General features: G+C 39.5%; 1 protein-coding gene across 1 annotated transcript; it reads right to left on the minus strand.

Moving 5' to 3' along the window:
• Nucleotides 1-2,828: 2,828 nt before the first annotated feature.
• On the minus strand, nt 2,829-24,080 carry calr3.S (calreticulin 3 S homeolog). The gene is made up of 9 exons (XM_018259848.2): nt 23,961-24,080; nt 23,303-23,404; nt 22,900-23,103; nt 20,356-20,450; nt 16,071-16,280; nt 9,079-9,192; nt 7,950-8,093; nt 6,161-6,253; nt 2,829-4,755 (listed from the first exon to the last, which is right to left on the minus strand). Exons 1-9 carry the CDS (start codon nt 24,046-24,048, stop codon nt 4,468-4,470), a joined length of 1,338 nt encoding a protein of 445 aa, XP_018115337.2. The 5' UTR covers nt 24,049-24,080; the 3' UTR covers nt 2,829-4,467.
• Between the last annotated feature and the right edge of the window lie 330 nt (nt 24,081-24,410).

The following is a 24,410-nucleotide window of genomic DNA, read 5'->3' on the forward strand; positions in this document are numbered from 1 at the left end:
AGACGAGAATGTTTGAAATCTTATTATCCAACAGACCCTGTGAATATTCTGTCATATAAATAGTACAGATATAATAGAGTGAATCATGTCTTCCAGTAATTTGTGCATAATTTATCAACATGGCATACTCTTATATTTATTTCATTTATGGGAAATGCAGTATGTAGCTTCCAGGTAAATCCATATTATCAAAGATCCAGTCTTGGTTTGCATCTTTTAAGCATAAACAATGTGGTCTGAAGAATCTGTGTATGCATCTGTGTATGCAATATTTAATACAGTTGAGAAGTCATGGAGGAAAAGAATACTTAAAGGGATGCTATCAGTGATACATGTTGTGTTATTACCACTAATGATGAACCACTCGTGTGACCACCCACCCAGTTGCGTGCACAGAGAGTTTATGCACATGGCCAAAAAAGACTTGTTGAAAGTGAGTTGAAACTGTCAGTTATGCTGGCGATGGGTTCTAGCTTTTTATCCAACTGTGCAATTTAAGGGTGTTTATGTGTATGCAAATGTGATGTTCCTTCCCGCCCCCGCCCCCCCGGTATATGTTGCTTCTATTTTACTAACCTGTGATAATTTGCATGACTCTGGTATTTCAAATAAAATTCTGTTCTGATTGCTACAGCTGCAATGACACTAGAATGGAATTGGAATGTTTCCTTGAAGGGGACCAGCCACCTAAAATAATTCCAAATTATTCCAAGTTTCCTTTGGTCTGGGAATTTATAAGTATAGTGAGCAGGCAGGTGCCATTTTGTGGACAATGTTATTAGGGCAAGACTTGTATCAGCTCAAAATCTTGTTTGTGCACCAGAATAAGAGATCTGATATCCATCGCCATGTACTGGGTACACAATTAAATGGTGAAGAGAGAGGGGAAATGTGGGGAGTGCAGTGACATCTAGTAAGTGCTGAATGGAAAGTGAAAGTAATTGCCTGGCCCGCCTCTATGCCTTAGGCAGGTAACATTTGATTGACAGCTGAAATTTTTAAATGTGTTTACAACGGTTAAGAATGCTTTAATAAAAAAAATAATTTGTATTTCATGTTTTGTTTGAAAACTGCTTTTATTATACAGCTTTTTATGTCTGGGTGACAAGTTCACTTTCATAAGTGATTTGCACTATTTGATTTTTTGCACATTGCATTACTTTAGTAAATTTACATAAATATTCTGGTGCAATAAGCCATCATGGCCATTAAGCAATTATGCAATAATGAAAGTAAACTGTTAAAGTTAAAATGTTTAAAGGAACAGTTCAGTGTAAAAATAAAAACTGGGTAAATAAATAGAAATAAAAAATGTTTCTAATATAGTTAGTTAGCCAAAAATGTAATATATAAAGGCCGGAGTGACTAGATGTCTAACATATTAGCCAGAACACTACTTCCTGCTTTTCAGCTCTCTAACGCTGAGTTAGTCAGCAACTTGAAGGGAGGCCACATGGGACATAACTTTTCAGTGAGTTTGCAATTGATCCTCAGCATGCAGCTCAGATTAAAAAGCAAACAGTTATGACCCATGTGCCCCCCCCCTCAAGTCACTGATAACCAATCAGTGGAAACCAAGAGAGCTGCAAAGCAGGAAGTAGGGCTCTGGCTATTATGTTAGACATCCAGTCACTCCAGCCTTTATACAGTATATTACATTTTTGACTAACTATATTGAAACATTTTGCACATCCTATCTATTTACCAAGTTTTATTTTTACACTGAAACCCTAATCACGTTCGGTTTCCCATTTTTACACTGAACAATTCCTTTAATGATGAATGAGAATGAATGATGAATGAGACTAGAATGCAAGTTTTGTTTCATCTTCATTGGCAAAATAATAAATAGACACATTCTGGGTTACAAAAAACAAACATTATTTCATCAAGTATAAATTTAAAAAATGACACATTGCACACATTATTATTATTATTATTTTTAACATGTATTTTTAGAGCGCCAACATATTGCGCAGCGCTGTAAAATAAATGTGCTTATACAAAGAAATCATATGAATTACATAGATAAAACATACAGGGGCAAATTCACTGAGCAACGAAAATACGCTACCGAAGCCTTCGCCGAACTTCGCCAGGCGCCCGCTAATTCACTTAAATCCGAAGTTGCGATCAGGGAGGTGAAAGGTAGCGAAGTTGCGCTAGCGTTAATTCGTCAAGCAAAGCGAAGTTACGCTAGTGATGCCTAATTTGCATACGGTGCCAAGTTAAAGTACAATGGACATATATGTAGCAGCAAATACATTACACTAAACAAGCCTGGGAAAGCTTCATAAAATAAAATAGAGTTGTTATTTTGCCCTATACATGTGCCGACTGTATAGTTATGTGCCATATGTTAGGAAATGTAAGGGGGAAGGAGGGTGCCCCCAAAAAAATGTACAATCTTTTTCAGCCTATCACCCTTAAAAAAGTAAAAAACACCAGCGTTTTTTGGGACTTAGAAAAAATTTCTACTTTTTTTGAAGCAAGCCCTATCTACTCTATTGCACTTCGCCTGGTTTGAGGTGGCGAAGGCAAGTCTGGCGCAAGAGGTAACGTTTAGTAAAATCCGCAAGTTAGTGAATTAGCGTAGTTACATCCCTTCCCCATAGCACAACTTCACCTGGCATAAGGGTGCGAAGTAGCGCTAAAGTAGGTCCACTTCGCTAGCAAGTTTACGACAGCACCCGTTAGTAAATCGTCAAAGTAAAAAATGACGTCATGCTGGTGAATTTGCGCTAGCGTTAGCCGCTTCGCACTTTAGTGAATTTGCCCCACAGAGTTACATACATAACAACCCGTACAGGTACAAAAGGTGAGGAAGGACCAGTGCAAGAGAGCTAACAATCTAAAAGGGAAGGGAATGAGACACAAGGTGACACATCTGCAGATATTGAAGATGTATAGAACGATAAGTGATAAAAATTAATGATAAAATAAAATTGTAAGCCTCAAGAACAATAGGTTTTTAGCTGCTGGGGTCATCGATACCATTTCAAAGCAGGATAGAGGCAAATATTAAAAATATTAAGAGGGCAAATATTAAAAAAGTAAAGACTACTTTGGACTTGAGGTAGATGACAGGCTCATGTTGGTGTGAATAACAATTACTAGGTCTCAGAGTGCTTTTTATATGATCTAGGCAGGAATCATAAGATGACTTGCATATGCAAATTATTAAAATCACAAAAATATTGTAAATTTTCAGTTATGTGATAATTAAATGTCATATGATAATTAGGTACAATCCTAGGCTTGAGGCCAGGTTTTCAAGGAAATAATTCAAGGAAATAGAATTAACATTACAATTAAAATTCATTGGTTCAGGAAAAACATATCTGAAGGTTACTGTACCCTGGAAGTTGTTATGTGCATTTGCTCATTCAAGTGAGGATTGCCTCACTATTGCTCATTACAGCAACCAGTTAAATACAATTAACAGATACTGGTTGTCATACTTTCATGAAAAATGGTAGGATGTTTACTTAGCTATAACTGCAGCACATAGATACAGTAATCACTTTTTTATTTTGGATTTAGCAAGGAAAACGAAAAAAAACAAAAAACTATTTTATTGGTTTTAAAAATGATTATTGTTATAAATCGTTAATGCCTTATGTGAGTATAAATGGGCACACACACATAAACAGATATTGTCAGTTTGTTTATATAGTGTTTATTCCCAAAGCTATCCCAATAAAAATTAGTTCACAGTGAATTTTTCATTAGGACGGTTTACATCTTGACTAGGTACTAATTGTATAAGCCTGCTTAGGCCCCTGCCATCCAGTCCTAACCAGCCAAGTAAATGATTAGGGTCTATTTTCAACTTCACAAAACTTATGAATATTTCATGTGGTAAATAAAGGGCTCATACATACCCCCCTGTGCTGGATCTTACATGTAGGGGAACACAGGCATATACTGTACATAGCCTAGTCTCCCAAGATTTTATTCAATGTGCTAAAGGATACCGTTGAACACAAGTAGAAGTTCTAGACCTGCATTTAACATTTCCCTGCAGGGGAATGCATGAGTAAAAGTGAATGCAGGATTAATTATATTATTTTTGTGTATGTGTGTGTGAATTGCGAGATTGCTATGGTAATTACAAAAAATGGACATATATGGTTTTAATAAATAATTGCATAATTACTTAAATTAAAAAAGTCTTAAAATACAAAAAATGGATCATTAGCTTACTGGTAAAATTGAGTTAACTGCCTCTGTACATGGTGTAATCAAATAAAACTCCACCTGTTCCAGTTCTACAGGATCCAGTTAATTTATTCTTTGTTTATGCCTATGCTCTTACTCCAAGAAGTAAAGCTAAATATATAAATATTAAAGTCTGTATTAGTTTTTTTCTAAGGCCACTGTACATTGTCCAATGGAAATATATAGTGGTTATTTATCAAGATATAAATCCAACTTCAAGTGCATTTGTGAACTTGCTACAACATATTATAATTCATCCTTAGCTGCTGTATTGGCTTCCTCCTTAGCTGCTGCATTGGCTTCCTCCTTTGTTTCAGCTTCTGGTTGTATATTGTTTTCTGTTGCTTTTTCTGCATGTTGAGGTTCTTGTTTTATTTTGGGTATTTCTGCTTTATTATCTTTTTTGAGTTTTCCCATTTTTTCTATATTTTTTAGCAAACCTTTCCACTTTGGTGCTTTCCCCTCCTTTTCCTCTTGTGCCTCCTTTGCCTCTTTTTCTGCATCCAGTTTTTCTTTCATCTTCATTTCTGGATCCTTTTTTTGTTTAAATTAAAACATAAAAGAAATTATCCCTGTTCTAAAAAACATTAATGTTTTACATAAAACTGTAATATAATGATCATCCAGACAGATAGGGGGTCATTCATAAACACTGGGCAAATTTGCCCCTGGCAGTAACCCTTGGCAACCAACCAATCAAATGCATTCATTGTTTAACCAGCAGCTGGCCGAAAAAAGCTAGTCACTGCTTGGTTACTGCCCATGGGCAAATTTTCCAGTGTTTATAAATGAGGTCCATAGTGTACAGTACATGTAATAAACCAGCAGAAATTAATGCCTAACTTTAATAAGAAGAATTTGGGAATGTCATTGCATGTATACTGTTGCACAAATAGTTACTACATTTTACAGAAAACTGTAAAAAAACGATATAGATGATATACAAGAATATCAAGAAAAAATAAATTTGCACATTCACAAAGTAAATGGTCCAAATAAAGAACTGTTCGACACACAGTCTTTGTAACTTTGTAGAAATATGGAATCCGTTATCCAGAATGCTTGGACCAAGGCTTTCTGGATCTGTAATTTGAAACACCATTTCATAAGTCTACTAAAAACTATTTAAAGCGTAAATACACCTAATTGGATTGTTTAGCCAGAATTATGGATTCATGCAGTTTCAACTGTTTCAAGTACATGGTAGTGTTTTTTATTACAGAGAAAAAGGAAATAATTTAAACATTTTTGAATTATAAACTTTGATACAGACTTTTGGAGTGTGTGTGTGTTGGATGATAGGTAGCTCTATAAAATACATGTTGCTGATTAATCATTTATAATATAATTTTAATCTGAACCCACCCCCAAAGAAAGAATATGATTACAAAGATACAGTTCCTGTCTAGAAACATAGACACATTTATACAAAAGATACTGCTACCCCAGTAGGGTTATAGGGAGGGTGATAATGCTGAACTGAAATACATTACAGGAAATGTAAACAAAATGTTGCCTAATAAAAGAAAGAAAGTTTAATACTAAGCATACTTTCAATATACATTCATTATAAAATTTCCAAATCAATACATTGGGGGTGCCTAACATAATTAAAGTTTATATTTTTTAAACAGAATACATATACAGTTGCAACTTTTGGAAAAAATTAAGACAAATGTCACACACGGCACAACATTCCTCTGGTGAGCTAGAATGCGTCAATATGGTCAACTACCACTCCATGTGTGTAGGCAGTGACAGAAATGGCACCAGGTAGATCTCCAGAAAACCCCTAAGTGCATCTGATACAAATCATATTCATGCACATTACTTTACACATGGGCAATAGTAGGCCTTATCAGTATGTTTGCAGTGGCGGACAAAACTAAATGTGCATCGGTCACATGGTATTAAAAGAATGTATATATATGGGCCTTACCTTTGTAATGCCCCATGTCTCATTTCCAATCTGCTCAGCGAATGTTTCATTATTTGTTATAAGGAAATTATCAAAGATTGTGCCTGATTTTACCTGTAGAAATAAAATGGATATGAATAACATATATAAAACGTACATGAAGTGTTTAAGTGCATCATGTTAAAAGGGAGACAGGGTGGTAGTTAGAGAGACGTGGTTAGTATATAGTGCTAGTAATATACACAGTACTGAAAATTATTTTAGTGTAATATATAATATAAACAAGTGAATATTGGTAGTAGTAGAGTCATGACTGCTGTTTCTTAGCATGGAGTTGTGCCCAAGGCTGCTGCAGATCGCATCCTGCCCCTGCCCAGTGTTCGTGTACTCACACACGCACTCAAGCATGCAAACAAATAAGGGAGTTCAGTAATCCTCCAGGACCCTAAACTATTTATAGGCAGACAGAGGAGGCACCTGCCCATCAGTGTTATGCCCTAGGTATATGCCTCTTCTGTGTACCCCTTGCTGCGGCCCTGTCTGCTAGAAAAAAAGTTTGGTGATGTTCTGGAGAATGTGCAACCGGACATTTCATTATGACTGATGAGCTTTACTGAGAACTAAAGCTTAACTAAAGAAATAGGCTACAAATGTTGAACATTATGTTTTGGGCTTCTGTACCAGCCCAATACAATCACAGCCCTTTAGCAGTGAGGATTTGTGACCCAGAAATGGCCCTGAAGCTCTCCATCTTCTTTTCTGCTGATTTACTGCTGTTGTAACTTACTGAGCTTAGGGAAAGACTCAAGAATTACAGTGCACATAGAATATGCAGTAAATGTCAGAATAAAAGGCCGATTAGTAATTAATACAGATAAATACTACATGGCAGCACAGAAACCAGTGCAATTAGCGTAAGTATTTAATAATCAGGCTTGTAGTATCAGCTTCTATTACAGGTCAACCTAATTTTTTGTTTGATGATTTGTGATGACCCCTAAGCTTAGCTTCTCAAAAGCTGCTCAGTGCCCACTAAGCAAGTAAGGGTCACAGACACTTTCCAAGATGTTAACCCCCTCTGACAAGTTTGAAGTCCTGGATCATTGCTGCTATTGAGAAGCTGAAACGTTAGGCTAGTGTAATAAGCTCAGTATATCAAATATGGCATTTTTAGCCATATTCATTTTTAGAATCCAATTTCCCTTTAATGCACACAAAAAGTTTTTGTGTTCAATTGAGAATACAGATGTGTTGCAGTTGCTGTGGATGTCAGGTATTATTGTTCACACCTCCAACAATGGCATAGGTGTCTGCAACTGCCTTGGAAACTAATTAACCGATTTAACCTACATGATTAATTAATTATTTTTTTAAAAAAAACATAAAAAATATATAAACATAAAAAATAAACAGGCTATACACAACCTGAATTCTCTCTCTCTCTCTCTCTCTCTCTCTCTCTCTCTCTCTCTATATATATATAGTATACAATTTACACCAAGGGCAGCCCTAGGCATCCAGTGATCCAGTGCTGCCAGCACTTATCAGCCCATGTGAGGGCAAGTCCTTTCACCTAGAAGAGGGGTAATCCTTTGGATGCCAGGCCATCAGACAAGACTGTGCTGCCTTAACTCGGTATCAAACTTCCTCCTTCTTCCTCACTTCTTGTTTTAAGAGCCTTGTGGCCCCTGACAGCGAGAAAGTGTATGAGTGTGTGTGGCGGGGGGCCTAGGGTCTTGGTCAAGTGCAACCTATTTTTGCTAAATTCTGATATTAATGGAAAAATAACCACAGCACATTACTTTCTTACCTGCCACAAGTCCAGTCCAATAATGCCAATACTGTGATATCTATAGATGTTTGGGTCTGGCACATAATCCGGGTTATCAGTCTCAGGATGAATCCACTCACCTTGAAAGTTGGGATTGTCTATGATTTTTGGTTTCCAGATTCCCTACAAAACAAGATGTAGCTTAAGGGCAGAGATACACGTGGCGATTCCGTGGGATTTAGTCGCCCGGCGACAAATCGCCTCTTCTTCGGGTGATTAATTCCACCGAACTGCCTTCCCGTCGGCTAGAATCTAAATCGATGGGGGGATGGCACTCAGAACGCTTCGTTTTCCGAAGTCGGCCAAAGTTGTATTGCAAAAACATGTACAGGTGAGGGTTCAGTATAGGACAGGCCAGGGTGCAAAGTATGAAGTATGAAAAACATGGCAGTTGTATGCACTTTTCACCCTGCTCTTAGTGGTGTAGATGACCTTTCAGTTGACATGTTTTTGCCTTAGAAAACACCCCCAATAGTTTCCCATACTCTTTATACAGACCTTGCTCTGAATCTAGGCACAAGCTCACACTATACAGTATATATAGCAGCATACCACATAATAGTTAGCATGCACAATGCCGTTGCCATAGAAAATATGGCCTATTAAGATCAAAGATGGGGAGCTACATTACTTTGAGCAACTTTTAAAGCATATATCATTTGTGTTATAGCATTACTGAACCTCAGTGATGGTACAGTAAATTTAGTAAACATTTTTTAAAAATGAATTTATAGCTATAATATATTTTATGCTTTCTGTAATTCGGAGCTTTCTAGATAACCAATCCCATATCTTTATAATATTCAGCGAGTAGAGAGGGGAGGTCCTTGTTGTACACCCTCAGAAGATTTTTTTTATTTTGTAAGGGGGCCCAGTGACAACTAGATACACCACTAAAGATACAGTTAATAATTTTAAACTGCATTCTCATCTTAACGCTATCAATAAAATTCCAATTATTATTTTGCTATTTTGGCCTCTGTTGCAGCATCTGTTATGTAAATACACTGTTCATAGAGAATAACAAAGAACCTAGGGTACCGTGGCAGTCAGGTACTTGACTACAAGAGGGACTCTGTGTGGCAAGTAAAGGGTTAAAAAATGTTACCTTGTATTTTGGATTTTGGATCATTGGAGGTTCCCATTCCCCATCCATGGTGGAATCCCAGTCATTCGGTATATGTGACTCTGGGTCTGAAATGTATTCTGTCTCATCCCAATCCTAGAAAATTATATGTACCATGTTGTTAAATTACTAAGAAGGGAGGCCAGTAGTAATTAAAAACTATGTAGTTTAAAATGCTCTAAAATATGTACACAGTTCTTAAATAAACAAATTAAAGGTCACACAGATCTCTTAAAATGTATACTAAGAAGCAATGGATCATAGTTATTTACCACCTACAGGGCAGGGTGCAAAGTGCACAAAAATGGAGGCAGTATGCCATGTTCTTTTGCACATTATTAATAGATCTGCATTAAACATCCAATGTTAATAAAGTGTCCAGGAATGTCCAGTTCAAGGCCAAATGCAACCTTCCAACGTATAATTTAGAATCACAGCTTGCTGAAGAGGTATTACTGTATATACTCGAGTATAAGCCGAGTTTTTCAGCATCCAAAATGTGCTGAAAAAGTCTACCTCGGCTTATACTTGGGTCAGCGGGCAGTAGCTGATATTGCAGTCACTTTTATACCAACAGTACGCTTGGGGAGAGACTGCAATATCACACAGCACCCTCTGTTGGTTATATGAAAGAATAACAGTGTGCCCTCTGTTGATTATATGAAAAAATAACAGTGACTGCAATATCACACAGCGCCCTCTGTTGGTTATATCAAAGAATAACAGTGACTGCAATATCACACAGCGCCCACTGTTGGTTATATCAAAGAATAACAGTGACTGCAATATCACACAGCGCCCTCTGCTGGTTATATCAAAGAATAACAGTGCGCCCTCTGTTGGTTATATGAAAGAATAACAGTGACTACAATATCACACAGCACCCTCTGTTGGTTATATCAAAGAATAACAGTGCGCCCTCTGTTGGTTATATGAAAGAATAACAGTGATGGCAATATCACACAGTGCCCTCTGTTGGTTATACGAAAGATTAACAGTGATGGCAATATCACACAGCACCCTCTGCATATGGTAGTGGGACAGTGGGACAATGCACACAGTAATCCGTTTGGCAATTCTCTGTCACCATCAGCTTTGCAAAGAAGTCTGGTTGATCGCTAGGGGGGTCTCTTTGACGGAATGTGCTCTGCTGGGAGACAGGGCTGTAGTTGTGTCTAGACTTATACTAGAGTCAATACGTTTTCCCAGTTTTCGTAGGTAAAATTAGTTACCTCGGCTTATACTCTGATCGGCTTATACTCGAGTATATACGGTATTAATATTATATACAAAAAAATTAATAAATACAATCAAACGATAACCAATATTGGAGGTAAAGAAGGCCCTGCACAAAATATCTATATATCTTTATATAACTTTATTATTTAAATGTAATCTTGTCCAAAAACATTTTGCATGCCATATAACCACACCACATATAAATAGGAGGCAAACTGCACAGTGAAAAACTCATAATGCTTTTAGTAATTTACCATTTGCGTGTAATGCCCTAAGCTGTAAAGGCACAGAGTTGCACCTCTCTCTTAATATGGTATATGGTAATATTAACAGAGAGGTACAACTTTCTTCTTCCAGTGCATGGCAGCATTGCATACAGCATTGGCAGGTTCCCCTAGCTTGTGAGTCATTCAGGAAATGCAAGCCATGCTCTGCAGATTAAATCAGGCACAAGTACACTGAAATTGTGGGTAAATACACTGCACTGCGTGAGAAAATTACATTTGTAAAAATTTAAACTGGAGTTCTTGGAAAAAGACAAATTTTCTGAAAAAAAGGGGATTTCTGCCAATTTGCTACAGTTTTATCATTATCTTTTTTTTGGCTTACATTCTACAATCCCTTTCCATTTATTTCCCACCACCAGACAAATCCTTTCCTTCACGTCCTATACATCAGCACATTACGGTTAACTCCCACTCCCCACAAGTAGGACGAGAATGGACCAATAAGCTTTAAGAAGGTGCCTCCTCCCCCAACAACCCGTGTTTTTTTCGTCCTACCTGACTGCAGGTAGGGAGCAGAGGACTGAAGATTAGGATGCCGGAGCCTGAGAGCTCTGAATACCGCAGGGGGAACTACCGAACGGTTAGTATTTTTCCGGGAAAAGAGCAGAAGCTTTTTTTCTTAAGGTTGTGGCTGCAGGTCCGGTGAATGGAGCAGGTACATATGCAGTAGCGCTTCTTCCGGGTTTGCGCACGCCGGTGACGTCATCAGAACCGGCAAATTTAAAAATCCATTCATTACAGGGCGCAATGCCCTTTTGCAGTGAAAGAAACCGACAGTGTCGTTCTTCCTGGGGCTGCAGCCACCTGCAAAGCATACTGAGGTACTGTTAGTACCCTGTGCAGCTTTGTTTTCTCTTGTACTATTCCAGCCCCTCTCTCTCTCTCTCTCTCTCTCTCTCTCTCTCTCTCTCTCTCTCTCTCTCTCTCATTCTCTCAATGCTGGCAAGAAGGTTTTACTTGTTTGTTTTTTTAGATGTCCAGCCAAATGGAGCAAGCCAAAGGGAAAAGAGCATCGAAATCTAAACATCTTGCCTTTAGAGAGTGTCAGACCCCGCTCCCAGATGCATATGTGAGAATTGCCTTTCTAAAGAGGATCCTCCTCCTGGTCAGCCAGAGTAAGCTATGGAGTGGTTTAAAGATATGCTCTAGAAGACTTTTTGGAGTTTAAAGAATCCCTCCTTAAAGATGTTCCTAAGCCATCGACTCCTGATACTCCCTCGTCTGTTGGAGAAGGTGATTTTTTTTGTGATCGATGAAGCTGTTTCTTCTAATCCAGTTTGAATGGAAGACTCCTGATAAAGCACCAGTCTTAAATAAAAGATTTAAGTCTTTGTTCTCGATTGACGATGAAGCAAAGTCTCGGGAAGCTCCCCCAGTGGTGGATGTGGCAGTTGCGCGTCTCTCAAAAAGAACTACAATTCCAGTGGAAGGTGGTTCAGGATTGAGAGACGCTATGGATCGTAAAGCTGAATGCTCTTTGAGACGCATTTATTCTTCTGCCTCGGCCCAATGCAAGCCATTGGTTGCCGCCTCTGCCGTCTCCAGAGCTATGAGAAACTGGTTGATCCAGTTGGAGGATGATATTGAGAATAAGGTCTCAAGAGAATCACTTCTTAAATCAATGAATGTGATTAAATTGTCATCCGAGTTTTTGTGTGACTCATCAATTGAGTGTCTGAAATTGGCGTCTAGGACCATGGCCCTCTCCTCAGCTAGGAGAGCGATATGGCTGAAGCCTTGGGTAGCAGATAATACTTCCAAGGTTAATTTGTGCAATATGCCTTTCGAACCGGGCCAAGTTTTTGGCTCTAAATTAGACAGTCTCATGGAGAAGATGTCTGATGATAAAGGTAAGACTCTGCCCCAAGATAGGCAGAGGTCTAGGTGGAGAGGTTCCTTTTTTCGTCTGCAAAAGAGGTCTCCAGCAAGAGCAAGACAGCCAAGATATGGTGAGAAGGAAAAAGAGAAGAATCAGCCCAGATCTCAAACTGGAGCTAGAGCTAATAGGGGCAAAAACAGATCTTTCCCTTCAGGCCGAAAGTGGGATTTCTGTCGCCAGAAGTTTTCAGGTGGGAGGAAGGCTGACTTTTTTTCTTCAACACTGGCAGGATCTAGTATCGGATCTAAGCTGATCAAAGAAGGATACAAGGTCTAATTTCACAAATTCCCTCCTGCAAGATATCTTCCCACTCCCAAAACTGCTTCTTTTCAAAAACAAAGAGCTTTGGAAGAAGCAATTCATTCTTTTTGTGACAAAAAAGTGTTAGAAAAAGTTCCACCTTTGGAGAAAGGATCAGGCACTTATTCTATTGTTTTTCTAGTGCCAAAAACAGACGGGTCATTTCGAACAATTATAGACCTCAGATTTGTCAATCGCTTCATCCGGAAAAAGCGCTGCAAGATGGAGACCATAAGATCGGTTCTTCAGATTCTGGAGCCAGGAGATTACCTTGCCACAATAGATCTCAAGGATGCATATCTCCACATACCCATGGTCACATGAAATATTTGAGGATAGCTGTGTATCTTCAGGATCAGCTACATTATTTCCAGTTCCGGGTGTTGCCGCTTGGGATCACGTCAGCCCCGAAAATATTCACGAAGGTGGTAGCCTCAGTTGCAGCTATGCTAAGACAGGAGGGCATACATGTCGTACCATATCTGGACCACTGGCTGTTCAAGGCTGTTTCTGCGTCTCTCCTTCACAAGCACTTGACAAGAGCCTTAGAGATCCTGCAGTATCTTGGATGGATAATCAACAAAGAGAAATCATCTCTTCTTCCATCCAGACAAAAGCAGTTCTTGGGAATGTGTCTCAACACAGAAACTATGTACTGTATGTCACGCTGACTCCTCAGAGGATTCACAACATGAAGAATCAGATAATACACCTCATGAGGCATATCCAGTCTCCTTGAGACAGATGATGAAGGTATTAGGTCTGATGGCTTCATCAATAGAGGCTGTCCCATGGCGAGTTTACACATGCGTCCTCTTCAACAAGAGTTTCTGGTTCACTGGGACAGGACAGTAGAGTCATTGGATTCCACTTGAATAATTTCCCAGGACACTTTGAATGCTCTCGAATGGTGGCTTTTTTCAGGGGGCTCTGGAACCGGAATGGAACTTAATAACAACAGATGCATCTGCCTTGGGCTGGGGAGCTCATATGAAGAGTCATTCAGTTCAGGGTGTGTGGGATGCCATGGAAAAATCTCTCTCATCCAACTTCAGAGAGATGAGAGCTGTTTTCAATGCCCTAATGTTTTTCACAGAGCTCATCAAAGGCAAAGCGATCAGGATACAGTCCGACAACTCAATTGTTGTATCGTATCTGAATCATCAAGGGGGAACAAAATCCCGTATTCTTCTCAAAGAAGCTCAAAGAGTTCTTTTGTGGGCCGAAGACAATCTATTAGCCATATCAGCGATACACATCAAGGGGAAAGACAATATTCTGGCAGACCGTCTGAGCAGACTGAGGTTAGATCCCAAGGAATGGTCCTTGAAAGAAGATATTTTCCTGAAGTTAATGTGCCTTTGGGACACTCCGGAAGTGGATCTAATGGCAACCAGGAAGATCACCAAGCTTCCCAGATTCTGCTCTCTAGTCCAGCAGGACCAACCTTGGGTTCTGGACGCAATGACAATCAGCTGGAGATTCAGACTAGCTTACATCTTTCCCCCAATTCCTATGATCAACAGGGTAATCCGGAAGATTCGCCAGGATCAGGCATCCGTAATAATAATTCTTCCCTACTGGCCGAAGAGAGTTTGGTTTTCCCAGGTCATGAAGATGTGCCATGGGAATTACTGGGTTCTTCCCCAGGTGAAAGATTTGATCTCCCAAGACCAAGCACTTCATCCGGATTTAACACGCCTGAGGCTCACTGCCTGGAGGTTGGCAGGCCCCTATTAACATCATCTGGACTATCTGAAAGAGTAATTAGTACTCCTCTTCATTCCAGGAAGTTTTCTACTTCAAAAGCCTATTCTACGACAGTCAAGTCAAGGAATGGTGCCTCATAAAAAATGTAAACATGGATTCCCCTACAATTAAGGATATACTGGACTTCCTCCAACGAGGACTAGACAAAAATTTAAGACCTGGGACACTTAGAGTGCAGATCTCTGCAATCTCAGCTTATCTAGGCATCCGTTTGTCTACTGTTCCTCTAATTTAGAGATTTATGAAGGCGGCGCAAAAATTAAGACCATTGGTCCAAGATCCGGTTCCTCAATGGGACTTGAACATGGTCTTAGAAGGGTTATGTGATCCTCCCTTTGAACCTTTGGATAGGATCGACTTAAAGCACCTCTCTTTCAAGGCAGTTTTTCTTACAGCAATAACTTTGGCAAGAAGGGTTAGTGAAATTCAGGCTTTAGGAGCTAAAGAACCCTATCTGCAATTCTATCCAGATCAAATTGTGCTCAGAACACTTCCTGATTTCTCGCCTAAAGTTCCTTCTAGGATCAATATAAGCCAGGAAATTAGACTTCCGTCTTTTTTTTCTAATCCAGTGACAGAGGAAGAACGGAGATATTCCTTCGATGTCTGCAGGGTGATAAAGAGGTACCTTGCTCAAACAGAATCATTCAGAAGATCCGAACATCTCTTTGTTGCTATGTCGGGGAAAAATAAAGGCCTGGCGGTATCAAATTTAACCCTATCAAGATGGATAAAAGATGCTATTCAGACCTGTTATATATAGCTGCAAAATTGTCTCCCCCAATTTTCATTAAGGCTCATTCGACAAGGGCAACAGCAACGTCTTGTGCAGAACGTCTTCTTGTTCCACCAGATAAAACTTGTAAAGCGGCAACGTGGTCAAGCCTACATACTTTCTCCAAGCATTATAGGCTGGATGTGGATGCTTTGCAGGAAGCAGCTTTTGGTAGAGCGTTGCTCCAAACTGTTCTTCAAGGGAATTGATGTGATTATCCCACCCTATTACTTGCTATATCCCGTAATGTGCTGATATATAGGACGTGAAGGAAAATGAAACTTAACTTACCGTAATTTCCTTTTCCTTCAAGTCCATACAGCAGCACTTTATTTGCCCACCCTTATAAATATTATATGCAGTTGTGTGTGTGTACTTTTTTATAACACGGGTTGTTGGGGGAGGAGGCGCCTTCTTAAAGCTTATTGGTCCATGCTCGTCCTACTTGTGGGGAGGGGGAGTTAACCTTAATGTGCTGCTGTATGGACTTGAAGGAAAAGGAAATTACAGTAAGTTAAATTTCATTTTTTTTCAAAACAGAAATCCCTACAGCTGAGCAATCTGAAACACGTTTCATGTAACTGTGCTTGGTACATCAGAAAACTGTTTGTAGGGAACTATCATTATCAGTCTGTATGTTATCACAGGAAATTACACTATTAAATATAAATATCAATAGTGTATAAAAAAAAGCACAAGATGTATATAGAACACAGATGTTTACCTCTGGCTTCATTTCATTGGGATCCTCAATCTGCTCCCGTTCATCCCAGTCTAATGGTTTGGTTGCATTTGGGTCTTTTATTTTGCGGGGTGGAAGGAAGTCCCAGTCATCTTCCAATGTCCCATTTTCAACATTTTCGTTATCAATCTTTACTTCATATGTATTGTTGGGACGAATAATTAGTGTATATAAATGAGTCAGTTCATCATGCTGTCAAGTGAGAAGAATGGACAGAAGACATACTATTGATTATTATAGGGATAAACTGTGTTTAAATCCCTCCTACGTTTACACAAGCTTCGTGAGTTTCCCTGAATGCAAAAGAATTTGAAGAAAAACATTCCAGGCCTCATTTGCTATTAACTACTGGGGGCAAAAATGCTCTGAGTTTTTTGCACATGAAAATACATTTTAGCTCTGCACTGCAATAGCATATACATTACCCTACATTGCTAGTCAAATTCCTTTTCACTATGCTAGTAATGTTCTTTATAGAAAGAAATGGCTCACACATTGGCAATTTCTTTCAAACATAGCACCCACTTTTTGATATCATATTATTTATATAGAAAGCAATTGTCTCTCCAGAGTGCAATGTAGGCATGTAGCACAAAATGTGGAAATGATATCTGTTGGGAGTGGGGTTTTCTTAGTGAAACTGACTGCATGGGAAAATGTTAGCATGGATTAACAAGCAGGGCCAGAACTAGGGGTAGGCAGAGTAGGCACGTGCCTAGGGCGCAAAGCTGGGAGGGCGCCAGGCACGTACCTCCTCTGTCACCTACCCCAAGTCCGGTTCCCTTCACTGGCCGACTCGATGTAGTTTTCACTCTCTATGTGCGCTTCTGCGCATGCGCACGAAAATTCGAGTATGCGCACGTGTTCACTAAATAGGTGGTGCGACTGCCGGGCCTGCCTAGGGCGCCTGCCCAGCATGGCCTGGCACTGTTAACAAGAATAATCAGCACTGTCAATTTCACTATGACTAAGCAACTATGAAATAATCTGTGTAATTTATTCAGGCTGAAGGTTTTTTTTGAGGTATGTACCCCCTTTTATAGTATTGTTCACCCCAATGAAAAACTGATTTTTTTTTCTATATTTATTACACTTTTGTGTAGTTGTTCTAGTAGCTTCAAATCACATTTCACACATTGTGGAAAACGTTCAAGATCTTTACAATTTTTTAACCCACAAATGGTAGTGAATGTAGGGGTCCATAGGGGTTAATCTTTAAGGCCCTACCATTAGCCTTAGTTACTAGGCAAAAGCCTATGTATCCATTTGAGTTTAAGCTCAGTGTTATTGGCCAAGAGGTGTAATGACAACTTCCTGACACACTGCAATATAGTGTGTATAAGGAGTGGCCTCTTCCTCTTTGGCTGCTGCATGGTGATCCGGCTGGGTGTGCCCAGGGGAGCCTGGGTACAGCAAGGCCCAGAGAAGCAAGTGTTCTTGAGAGAAGTCGGGGACCAGGAAACCCCGTGAATGAGGTTTAGCTATAGTAGGGCAGACTTATAATAGTCTCTCTAGGAGAGAAAGGTAGATAGTGTAAAGAGAAAGAGCAGTTGAAGCTCCAACAAGGATTTGCAGGAGGGAGTAGCTTCCCAGAGGCTCTGTGTGATTGCCTCCAGTGCAGGGACCTCAGTGAAGAGGGTGTTAGGTTAGCTGTCAGCTTCCTGAACAGTGCACTGGATGGGAATGACGTACTCAATACTGCAATTGCCTATTACCTGATGTGACTTTGTGTCATGTGCTAACACCTCATCTGTGTACGTGAGTAAACCTGGGGATATTGTCTTCGGACTAATGAACAGTTTCTTGTTTGCATCATAAGAACCTGGCGCCCAATCATTTTGTATATTTTGTATGCACAGTAGCCTGAGTGTTGTACACCTTAGAGGGAAAGCTTCCACTTAGCGAAGGCCCAGATCCTGAAGAGAGAGTCCAATGTAACCCATGCTCCTACCTTAGCTGGGCATTTGTGGTCGGATAGCCCAGATTAGCGTTACATGAACATTTTCCATTACTACCGACAGCAGATTTAATATAATCTTCAAGTCAACAGCAGAAGCAAGATGTAAGCACTATGGCACAAGATATGTTTGGATTGTGCCAACTTGTGGCAGGGATCAAAATACTGTTACCTGACGTGGATTGCTTTGCAGTGACATCTACAAAATGTATCACATATCAGCCTACATTTGTAAAGAAGATGGTGTGCTTTGTCTGCAGTAATTACCCATGCCCACAGTGATTATCCTTTTTTATACTGGACAAGATGTAGCAATCAAAATTGCCACAGCCCTGAGAGACAGGGACAAAGAGACAGAGAGACAAAAAATCTTCCAGACTGTCAAAATATGGTGATGGAACCCAGGGTTATACCTGGCTCTTATGTATTGTGCATGTGAAGTACAGCAGGATTGTTTGTAAATGCACTGAGGTCCGGTGCCTAAGACAGCACCAGACCTAAATACAGCACAGCTAAGAGATAGTAAAGTATGGGATAGTGCAGGCACTTTAATTTCCATTAAATAGTAAATTTGCTCAATTAAAGGGAGGGCTTGTGCATTCTTTCCTAAAGGGGACTGAAAACCAGAGTAGAAATATAAAAGGCATGGGGCAGGTGGAAGATCAGGAAGGTGCTTACATCAGTGGTTTATAGAAATAAATATCATCATGCTTATGCAGGCATGTCACTGATCGCGCTCTCTCCACTAGCAAGTCCATCTTTGGTTGGGTTGGGACTGTTGCCTCAGGCTGAAGCAACTTTATATGTGCCTCAGGGACTGGTATAGAAATAATTTTAATACTCTAGTATATGACTCTTTTCTGGGGGAAAAAAACAGAGTAAATGTTGGACATTAAAAATACAGCATCTGGGTCCTTGCTGACATTAAAAATACAGCATCTGGGTCCTTGGTTAGTGGATACAGTTATTCATTTTTTTGGCCACACGGAGTTGGATAGATCGTTTGGAGACTTGAGGCCCGTGCCAGTTCCCCTAGAGCCTTTATGGCATGAGATATGTTTTCTGATGACTCATCTGCTGCTGAAATTTGTTTTTCTCTGTGAGGAAGGGAGTCTCGCTTCTTTAGCTGCATCAAGTGCTTTGTTTCCCTGACTGGGAAGACTTCTCCAGGTTGCCTCTGGTTTAGTTTAGGCGTCTATAATCAATTTTTTATAGTCTTCTGTTTCCTTAAAGCTTGTCCAGTAAAACCACATTTGGATGTATTTTTGAGTTTCGTGTGACGAATATGATTTTAGTTCCTAAAATCTCTGTATTTCATTTACTTTATTTAACCAGTCTCTAAGCTTTTTTTGTGTCTTCCAGTGTCTAGGAATGAGTATCTTTGCTTTGTCTAATAGAACTGGTATGAGGTATTGCTTGTATTTTTTTAGTGGTAGCTGCGTGCCATGTAATTGCAAATGCGTTATGTCATTCAGAATGTCTGTGTCCGTCAGTCTTTTAACTACGTCTCTTAAGCTGGCCATAGACGCAAAGATCTGATCGTACGAATCGAGGATTCGTACGATTTTCGGAACGTGTGTGGAGAGTCCCGACATTTTTCGTCCGGCGGAGATCGGTCGTTTGGTTGATCAGACAGGTTAGAAAATTTCTGTCGGCTGCCGATAATATCTCTGCGTGTATTGCCGATCGTACGATTTTCAGTGGGAGACTGTCACTAGCTTTGGTTGGACATAGATATCATACGATTGCTGTCAGGGGCAGAACATCGGCTGATCTGTTCTTTTACTAATCTGACTTTGATCTGAATGGTTAGTGGCGGGTCGGGAGATGGGAAAGTCCGATCATACGATGATTCTTACGATCGGATCTTTGCATCTATGGCCAGCTTTACTGTCTGCCAGTAACTAGTGAATGTGAGATATTGTTCCCTCCCGTGCATTGCATTTCCAACATAGTGATGATAGTGAGGGAAAGAATTTTTTTAATTGGGTTGGGGTTCTGTACTAGTGGGAAAGGATCAGAGTTTACCTTTATGAGCTTAAGAACGAATTGAGGGGGGAGGGCGCATTGCCAGTGGTAGTAGAGGCAAAATTCCATTTAAAATCCGAATTTGGCTCTTAAAGTTACTAGGAGTGGCTTTTTGCCAGCCTTGGTAACTTGTAGGCTGCTACAGCCTGAGGCGAGATTCTCAACTCGCTTCATGGCAACAGCGACCCTATACAGCATTCCAGATAACTGAACGTATGCCTATATATAAAAGCCACTAAGCACTAATACATTGTACACCCAATATAAGTAAGAGCATAATACCTTGCAAGTTATGTTCTTTTTGATTAAGTGGTTTTCCCCCTTGTAGTTGAAGATAACATGGACTTTCTCATGTATGGTACCACAGATATCAGGTCCTGAAATGTACAAATACAAACATATTAAAGGAACATTTTAGAGTACAGGAATGGGACCTATAATGCAGAATGTTCGGGCCTGGGGTTTTCCGGATAAGGGATCATTCCATAATATGATCAACCAGGGACGAACCAAGCTGGCCAGGCGCCCTAGGCAGCATGGCCATCCATCTCGCTTACCCCATGCAGTGTCGTTGTGTGTGGGGGGGAGCAGATGCAGCAAACGACCCAGGACTAGGGCAGAAGAATCTTCAAAAGGTACCTGCCCCTTTGTTGCCCAATAGGATTGTTTTGCCTCCAATAAGGATTATTTATATTTTAGCTGGGACCAAGTACAAGGCACATTTTTATTATTACAAAGAAAAATTTAATTATTGTTAAAAATGTGAATTATTTGATTAAAATGGAGTCTGTGGGAGATTGCCTTACTGTAATTTGGAGTTTTCTTGATAACGGGTTTCTGGATAACCGATCCCATACCTGTATTTATTATTAAAATTTTCCTCTTCATTTTTGTTATCAGGGATCATAAACAAAGACCTAGTTCACTGAAAATAAGCCAAATGTTATGGTTTTGCAGAGTTTTTCTCAGCAGTCTAGGGGGTATATTTATCAAAGAGTGAAGTTAATAGTGAAGTTCCACCACTAGAGTGAAATGCCGCCACTCCCCATTCATTTCTATGGGATTTTCAAAGGCATATTTATCAAAGGGTGAACTTTCACTTTCACCCATTGATAAATACGCCTTTCAAAATCCCATAGAAATGAATTATGAGCTGCAGAATTCCACTCTAGTGGCGGAACTTCACTCTTTGCTAAATTTACCCCTAGGTGAGAACTGTCTCAGGTGGCAGGGGCAGTTCATAGGCCCCAATAGCAGAGGTTACAGGTGCTCCCACAAAGTGTATATACATTTAAGGGCTGATTTTAAATTTGAAGTTCAGCTCTATAATTTTCAGCATTTATACTGTCCCACCCTATTCTATAGATTCACTACCTCCAGCGGAGCTTCAAATTTAAAGGGATACTGTCATGGGAAAACATGTATTTTTCAAAATGCATGAGTAAATACTGCTGCTCCAGCATACTTCTGCACTGAAATCCATTTTTCAAAAGAGCAAACTGAATTTTTTATATTTAATTTTGAAATCTGACATGGGGCTAGACATATTGTCAGTTTCCCAGGTGCCCCCAGTCATGTGACTTGTACTGTGATAAAATTGATTGCCCGTGCGCGCGCGGCTGTGAGTGCGCACTTCAGAAGGGGGCGATATAGTTGGTCAGGTTGCCTTGGGTGCCTGGCCCCGGCCCCACAAAAAAGTGATTTAAAGAAATGACAATATACAGTAATATTATGTTGCTCTCCACTGGCTTAAACAGTAACAACAAAAAATCTAAGTGCTTTAAAGTGTTTAAATAAGCTGAAGTGTAGCCATGGGGGCAGCCATTCAAGCACAGGATACACAGTAGATAGAAACAGAAAAGTTCTGATGAATCACATTATATACAACAAAGCTTATCTATTATCTGCTGTGTATCCTGTCCCTTTTCTTCTTTTTCAGCTTTGAATGGCTGCCCCCATGGTTACACAGCAGTTTGTTTATATAAACTATAGTAGTCTTTCTGAAACAAAACGCCAGTTGTACCAGTGCAGGACAACAGAACATTATATTTTCTTACTTTAAAACACTTAGATTTTTTGTTGTTACTGTTTAAGTTACCTTTAAGTTACATGTAGAAGGACAAACAATAGCCTGAAACCAGTTCCATAGTGCAGCACTGGCTCTTCCCGAAAGCACATGACCTGCAAATTGACCTGAAATGGCTGTCTACACACCAATATTACAACTAAAAAAATACACTTGTTGGGTTAAGAATGAAATTTTACATGGTAGAGTGAATTATTTGCAGTGTAAACATGTAATTTAGAAATAAAAACAACACCATAAATATCATGACAGAATCCCTTTAAGGGCCTTATCACATGATCATTTTATTAGGTGGCAAATAACCTGTATGGTCAGGAACAGGTTTCGTTTTGGTGTGTGCACCCACTCACACTAACAATCCCCCTCACCCAGCTTGCTGGCATTCTTTTTGCATTATTTCTAAAAGTAACTATGAATATTTTTACTGAATAAGCATGCTGTTGTATCACTGCTGATATGCCTCTTATTAATCAAACTGCCACAACCAGAATGAGGAGGAGCCCAATAGTTGAAGGATGAAGGAATGACACCTTTTAGAAGGCCAACCAAAAGGTCTGTAAATGCCACTCTCTATAGCAGAGACAACTCCCTAAAGTGTTTACAGAAAGATACCTTATATCTGTTCAAGCACATGCTTTCCCCTGCCGTTACATATTTATACAGGGAAAAAAACTTTATCTCTGTGATTGCATAAATGTCAGTAAAACTGTCTATCTCGTATTAAAGAATTCATTACTTACCAAACATGATGTAGTACTGGGATTCACTATTCAATTGCTCCTGGTTCATATCCGAGGGAAATAATTTTACATAACCTCCACCACAATCAATTCCTTGCTCATGTTGTACAGTGTACTGAATTACCAATGTCTGTCCCTCATTACTGAATTGCTCAAATTTTGCAGAGATAGCATAAAATGTCCCATTCTGGCTTGTCTGCAGACCTGAAGATATAATCCTTGAAATTAGAATCTTCTAAAAATATGCCCTGCTTAGATATTTACCTGTAATTTATTGTCACAAACCTTCTGTAAATTATCTACAAATCTGTAGATCATCTGGCTTTTATGCATAGCCTTGCATTTCTCTGTTATGCATTTTTGCTATGATGTCTACATGAAATAAAACAGCGTTGATTCCTACCTTTATCCTTTTCTGGATCACCATAAAGTTTGCCTGCAGACAACTGAAATTTACCATAATCCGTTTTGTTTTTTGATTCAATCCACCTCTTCTGCCATTCATCTGTAAAATTATAGTACATTAGCATGCATGTAAATGCAAAGGCTTACTACCATTGCTTGTATAGTTGCAAGCTTCAAGAGACAGCATCCCATTCCCCCAGTTCAACATTGGTTTAATAACTATTTAACCAATGTTGATATACTTTTTGCCTATTGTTTTAAATATTTTTTTTTTTATTGATTTTTTCCACTAAACAATGCAAACATTGGATTTGGCAGTGATTAGATTAGGGCACCACAGGTTCTGCTGCTGGGACTTCAGTCAGAAGCAACAGAACCAATGGTTACCCCTTCAAAACCCATGCATGCTGTATTTGCTCTCTACACCGACAATTCTACATTTCTGGTTCAAAAAGTTACTACAGGTGGTTATTAGCTTCATGGCAAAATGCCACTAACTGTCCCCCCTGGTAAAGTGCTGCCAAAGGATTCATATTGCCTCATATTAGAAAGAGCGGCAAGATAAATGTAGGTGCAAAGCTGGGCAACAGGCTAAACATATCAGTAGTTCAAAGGTATGGTTCATTGATTTCCCTATGACTGGGAACATATCTAACCTCCATCCTCAAACTGTTCTCGAAAATATATTAAAGGATCTGCAGACACTGCCATAAGTGCAGCTGCCAAGAGTAAGCACCTCCACATATTTGAAAATGGAAAAACCAGTCACCTGTAGAAAAGGAAAGAAAAGAAGAAATTATTCATATTGTAACTATGGATGTCAAGGATACAAAATGTGATGTAATTAAACCTGATGAAAAGATGCACAGAATGCAAAATAAAGGTCAGTAAATATACTAAAGGTGTTTGAATGGAAAGAGGCATGTGTTCTTGCTAAGCTATAAGTGAAAATGAATACATTTATCATAATCAATAAAAAGTGGGTGAACTGATCTATAATTGTTTTAGAAAGTTGTCAAGCAAAGCTCAAGTTTGGCAGGCATCTAAGTACCTACAATGTCATGCCTTAGTGTATGTGTGTAAGTGCAGTCAGCAAATACACAGGC

This window comes from Xenopus laevis, chromosome 4S, assembly GCF_017654675.1.
Source record: "Xenopus laevis strain J_2021 chromosome 4S, Xenopus_laevis_v10.1, whole genome shotgun sequence".
Lineage (NCBI taxonomy): Eukaryota > Metazoa > Chordata > Amphibia > Anura > Pipidae > Xenopus > Xenopus laevis.